Source organism: Cebus imitator, unplaced genomic scaffold, assembly GCF_001604975.1.
Source record: "Cebus imitator isolate Cc_AM_T3 unplaced genomic scaffold, Cebus_imitator-1.0 Scaffold524, whole genome shotgun sequence".
In the NCBI taxonomy this organism is placed as follows: domain Eukaryota; kingdom Metazoa; phylum Chordata; class Mammalia; order Primates; family Cebidae; genus Cebus; species Cebus imitator.
In genome coordinates this window covers 1,339,035-1,345,064 of record NW_016107839.1, presented here as the reverse complement: position 1 = coordinate 1,345,064, position 6,030 = coordinate 1,339,035, and the positions used below count along the sequence as shown (strand labels likewise).

Sequence of the window (6,030 nt, the reverse complement as noted above, 5' to 3'; positions counted from 1 at the left end):
TTCACCATGTTGACCAGGATGGTCTCGATCTCTTGACCTCGTGATCCACCCGCCTCGGCCTCCCACAGTGCTGGGATTACAGGCTTGAGCCACCGCGCCCGGCCTATTTATTTATTATTATTATTTTTTAAAAGACGGGGTTTCACCCTGTTGCTCAGGCTGGTCTTGAACTCCCGACCTCAGGTGATCCACCCGCCTTGGCCTCCAACGTGCTTGGATTACAGGCGTGAGCCACCGCGCCTGGCCATCGGTTATATATTATACTGGGACAGAGTGTGTCTTCTGTCTCCTGCTGTGGCACCTGGACAACTTTCTTCCCACAGTATACAGCTGGTGCTCTATAAATGTGGCTGCAGCCAAGTCTGGTCTCCCTGCTGGAAGCCAAGCCCCCCAAAGATATGGTCTCCCCTGATCTGACGTCCCCCGACTCCCGACTTGAAACAGGGCTGTGTATACAGCAGGTGCAAAGCGCACGATGGTGATGTCAGGGCAAGGTGGGAATCCTTGACTGGGTAGCGTGTGTCTGATGAAGCTGAGGACACAGTGGACATGGATTGAGTGCCTGCTGTGTGCCAGGCTCTGGGGGAGCAGGGCCACCGATCCCCCTTCCCCGAGAGCCATGAGGGTCCACATGCCTCCAGCCCGGCCCAGGCCCTGCATGTCCCCGGGTGCCCCCGCCCCGCCTGTTCCCGGAGACGGACCCGTTGGTTCCCTTCCCCACCCCTTGTCCCGGAGCCAGGAGGACGTTGGTTCTTACGACAGCCTTGGTCGGGCCGTTGTGTGGGTGACGGGAAGAGGAACCGGGGCTGGAGCCTGGGAATCCCATCCCCGCAGCTGGGGCTCCGGCTCTCCTGCCAGTTCTTCCAGGTGGAAGCTGTCAGGCTTGGGTAGCCGTCCTCGCCCCAGCCTCTGGGCCTGGGCAGGAACTCTCTCTCCAGCACCCCTGCCAGATGGCCACCCAGCCCCTGGCTCAGGAGGCGAGGGCACCAGGAAAGCTCAGCAAGGTGGAAGGGCGGGAGAGAGTCTCAGAGCCTCAGCTGGTGTCCGTGGGCTGATCGTGAGCCCGGGTGGGAGTGAGTTCCCGTTGTCAGCAACAGCCGGGGAGAGGGAGAGAGGCCGGGCCTGGGAGTGAGCCCCGAGGTTCAGGGAGCAAGGCTGGAGGGAGCCAGCCCCAAATCTCCGTCCGGCTGTGGGTCCCAGAGCCCTGGGCTAAACTCGCGGCTCATGGGGAAGGCCCTTGATGTGCCTCGGTTTCCTCACCCCAAACGGGAACCCTGGGAAAGGTCAGGGAAGTGCCTGGTGCACTGTGAGTGCCCAACACGGCTGCACGTTGCTGTTACCACAGTGCCCTGGGTAAACTGAGGCAGGTGAGGGCAACCCCTGTCAAGGCCCCTCAGCACTAGGTTTGACAGGTTTGGCAGAAACACAGCAATGCTCAGTTAACTTTGGATTTCCAGTAAGTCTATCCTGGGCATCATTTGAGGCAGGTTGAGATTTTAAAACGTCGAGACCAGCGCGGCCAACACAGTGAAACCCCATTTCTACTAAAAATACAAAAAGTTAGCCAGCCTCGGTGGCTCACACCTGTAACCCCAGCACTTTGGGAGGCTGAAGTGGGTGGATCCCACGAGGTCAGGCATTCGAGACCAGCCTGATCAACATGGTGAAACCCCGTCTCTACTAAAAATATAAAAATTAGCCGGGCGAGATGGTGGGCGCCTGTAATCTCAGCTTCTCAGGAGGCTGAGGCAGGAGAACTGCTTGAACCCGGGAGATGGAGGCTGCAGTGAGCCGAGATTGTGCCACTGCGGTCCAGCCTGGGAGGCAGAGCGAGGCTCGGTCTCCAAATACATAAAACCATGTTGACTCCCTGACATTCGAATGCAATTGTGAGTCCTGAATTTTGTCTGGCGGCCCCTCTGGAGCCAACCCCAGCCTCTTGTCCCCCTTGCCCCCCTTCTCATCAACCCCCTGTGCCAGGGGAGAGGAAGTGGGGGTGCCAGCCAGCTGTGGGGCAATGCAACGGACTCCTGGCACAGAGCTATAAGAGAAGCCAGGCTGGCAAGAAGGGGCAGAGACCCCAGAGCCCCAGCCCACCATGACCCTCGGCCGCCAACTCTCCTGCGTCTTCCTCGCCCGCGTCCTGCTGGCCTTGCTGCTGGGGGGTGAGTCTGCATGTCCATCCTCTCGCTGCTCCGTCTGTCCCGGGTGTCCGCTCCCACCTCTCCACGCGGACCCCACATCCTCACGGGGGAGGTGCCAGCTGGGACGAGGAGACCAGAAGAAGAGACTGAGGTTCTGAGTGGCAAAGACACACCAGGAGCCCAGAGCTGGGGTTTGCAAACCTGGGGGTCACTGGGCACCCTTTGGGTTCAAGTCCAGATTCAGCTGTGCCTTGGCAGGGGGACCATGGGCAGTTCCCTTTGCCGCTCTGTGCCTCAGTTTCCTCATCTGCACATCAGGCGTGTGAACAGCCCTGATCCCACAGGTTCCTGGTGGGGGATTCAGGGGCCCATGGCTGGGAACGGAGGGGCTTCTTGGCTGGCACTCAGCACCCCCACCCTGTGTGTCCCCAGGCCCCGCGCTGGCCTCGGAGATTGTGGGGGGCCGGCCAGCCCAGCCCCACGCCTGGCCCTTCATGGTGTCCCTGCAGCGGCGCGGAGGCCACTTCTGCGGCGCGACCCTGATCGCCCCCAACTTCGTCATGTCCGCCGCGCACTGTGTGAACGACGTGTGAGTAGCCAGGAGCGCAGGTGCCCGCTCAGACCCCCCACCCGTGCCCCGGCGTGTGAGATGGGTGGGGGTGAGGCCGGCGCCCCGGGGCTGCTGGGACGCCTATCCTGGGCCTGCAGGGACCCCACAAGCCCCTTCCCCATCAGGCCCATCAGGGCTGGGGACAAGGCGAGGCTGAGCCCTGACCCCCCAGGGCGGCCCCCTCACCTCCGCGCCTCCCTCCCCTGCAGAAACTCTCGCTCGGTGCAGGTGGTGCTGGGCGCCCACGACCTGCGGCGGCAGGAGCGCACCCGCCAGACCTTCTCCGTGCAGCGCGTCTTCGAGAACGGCTTCGACCCAACGAGGCTGCTCAACGACATCGTGATTCTCCAGGTGCCGCTGGACGGGGCGGAGAAGGGAGGCCCAGAGTGGGGGCACCCGGGTGGAGGCCAGAGGCTGGAGAGGGTGGAGGCAGAGACAGAGACAGAGGGGCACATCAGGGGCCGCTTGTGGGGACCTGGCGTGGAATCTGGGCTGCCGTGGACGAGGTCACCCCCTCTCTGTGCCTCGGTCTTCATTCGCCTCTGCTAAACGGGGAAGTTCCCGCCAGGGACTGTCGGCGGATTAAATGAGATAAAGCAGGGAAGCACTGATCTGCTGTCAGTCAACAAACTTATTGTGACTCTTGGGGTCTCTGCATTCACCAGCCCTGTGGCCGAGGGCAGGGACCATCTCTGTCTTTGGGAAATGGGGCAAAAGCCCCCACGTTTCCATCCCTGTCCCTGGCTCACAGGTATGATGATTCTCTGCGAGGGTTGGAAGGAGAGTCTGATCGTCAGTGTTCCCAGTGACGCGATTGTGGCTCACTGCAGCCTCCACCTCCTGGGCTCCAACGGTCCTCTTACCTTGGCCTCCGGGGTAGCTGGAACCACAGGTGCACGCCACCACTTCCGGCTGATTCTTTTTTTTTTTTTTTTTTGAGATGGAGTGTTACTCTGTTGCCCAGGCTGGAATACAGCAGGGTGATCTCAGCTCACTGCAGCCTCCGCCTCCCGGGTAGCTCAGATTACAGGTGCCTGCCACCATGCCTGGCTAATTTTTGGAATTTTTAATAGAGATGGGGGTTTCACCATGTTGGTTGGGCTGGTCTTGAACTCTTGATATCAGGCGATCCGCTCCCCTTGGCCGCCAAAGTGCTGGGATTACAGGCATGAGACACTTCGTGGTCTAATTTTTTTTTTTTTTCCTTTGAGAGGGAGTCTCACTCTGTCACCCCGGCTGGGGTGCAGTGGCATGATCTCGGCTCACTGCAACCTCCGCCTCCCGGGTTCAAGCCATTCTACTGCCTCGGCCCCCTGAGTAGCTGGAACTATAGGCAAGGGCCACCACACCCAGCTAATTTTTGTATTTTTAGTACAGACAGGGTTTCACCGTGTTGGCCAGGATGGTCTCGAACTCCTGACCTCAGGTGATCCTCCCACCTTGGCTTCTCAAAGTGCTGGGGTTACAGCCATGAGCCACCGCCCCTGGCATTTTGTTTTTATTTTGTAGACATGGGGTTTTGCCACATGGCCCAGGCTGGTATTGAACTCCCAGCCTCAAGTGATCCTCCTGTCTCAGTCTCCTAAAGTGCTGGGCTTACAAGCATGAGCCACCGTGTCCAGCCATAGTTTTCTTTATTAACTGAGCACCTACTGCTTCCTGCACTCAAGCTGCATCCAGGGACAACCTCCAACACCTGAGCCTTGGTAGCTGCTCCCACTCTGTAGATGGGGAAACTGAGGCTCGGGTTGGGGAACAGATTGAAAGGTGGGTGTCCTGCTCTGCAGGATCCCAGAACCACAGTGGAGTCTGAGATGGGGAAACTGAGGCTCGGGTTGGGGAGCAGATTGAAGGGTGGGTGTCCTGCTCTGCAGGATCCCAGAACCACAGTGAAGTCTGAGATGGGGAAACTGAGGCTCGGAACAGGGAAGGTCATCAACACTGCCCCATGTGATGTGCTGGTGATCTGTCCCTGCCCCTCGCTCCCTACCACAGCTCAATGGATCGGCCACCATCAACGCCAACGTCCAGGTGGCCCGGCTGCCAGCCCAGAACCAAGGCGCGGAGAATGGGGCACGGTGCCTGGCCATGGGCTGGGGCCAGCGGGGCACCCACAGTCCCGTTGCCAACGTCCTGCAGGAGCTCAACGTGACGGTGGTGACGTCTGGCTGTCGCCGCAGCAATGTCTGCACGCTCGTGAGGCGCCGGCGGGCCGGCATCTGCTTCGTAGGTGCCTGGGTGTCCCTCTGCTCCCCACGCACCCCCCACTCCTGGCCCTGGCCCAGACCGCAGCCACAGGCACCGAAGCCAGACCCTAGGAGGGATCACAGGGTCCCTCCCCAACCCTGACGGGAGGGCCGGCATCTGCTTTGTACATTCCCTGGTGTCCCTCTACTCCCCGCCCATTCCTGGCACCAGACTCTAGGCTTCCCAACCCCGACAGGCAGCGGGTGGGCGGGCAGGAAGCCTGGCGGTCCAGCCCCCCCACCTTGTCTGCCTCCACAGGGGGACTCCGGCGGCCCCTTGGTCTGCGACGGGCTAATCCAGGGAATCGACTCCTTCATCCGGGGAGGCTGTGGCTCCGGGTTCTACCCCGACTTCTTTGCCCCGGTGGCTCAGTTCGCAGACTGGATCAACTCCATCATCCGACGCTCCGAGGACCACCCCCGCCCCCGCCCCCAGGACCCGGCCGGCAGGACCCAGTGAGAAGCTCGGCCCGGGTCAGCTCAGCTGGACACAGCTGTCCTCTCCAGCAGCTGGGACAATAAACATCCGTCTGTTTTGTAAACTGTGTCTGAGATTTCTCGGCTGTGTGACTGGGTGTGGGAAATGGTCAGCAGGCCGGACGCGGTGGCTCACGCCTGCAATCCCGGCACTTTGGAAGGTTCAGGCAGGCGGATCACTTGAGCTCAGAAGTTTAAGAGCAGCCTGGGCACTATAGCAAGACACTGCCTCTATTAAAATAAGTAAATACAATAAAATTTTATTTATTCTGAGCCAGTCCTGGTGGCTCACACCTGTAATCCCAGCACTTTGGGAGGCCGAGGCCGGCAGATCACCTGAGGTCAGGAGTTCGAGACCAGCCTGGCAACTGAAACCCCATCTCTACTATAAGTATTAAAAAATTAGCCAGGTTGGCCGGGCGCGGTGGCTCACGCCTGTAATACCAACACTTTGGGAGGCCGAGGCGGGTGGATCACGAGGTCAAGAGATCGAGACCATCCTGGTCAACATGGTGAAACCCCGTCTCTACTAAAAATACAAAAAATTAGCTGG

At 60.0% G+C, this 6,030-nt stretch overlaps 1 protein-coding gene across 1 annotated transcript; it reads left to right on the top strand.

Annotated features, from left to right (window-relative positions):
* The first annotated feature begins 2,043 nt into the window (after nucleotides 1-2,043).
* Nucleotides 2,044-5,510, top strand: ELANE (elastase, neutrophil expressed). Its single transcript, XM_017514511.2, has 5 exons — nucleotides 2,044-2,165; nucleotides 2,577-2,733; nucleotides 2,964-3,105; nucleotides 4,750-4,980; nucleotides 5,260-5,510. Exons 1-5 carry the CDS (start codon nucleotides 2,099-2,101, stop codon nucleotides 5,458-5,460), a joined length of 798 nt encoding a protein of 265 aa, XP_017370000.1. The 5' UTR covers nucleotides 2,044-2,098; the 3' UTR covers nucleotides 5,461-5,510.
* The last annotated feature ends 520 nt before the right edge of the window (nucleotides 5,511-6,030 follow it).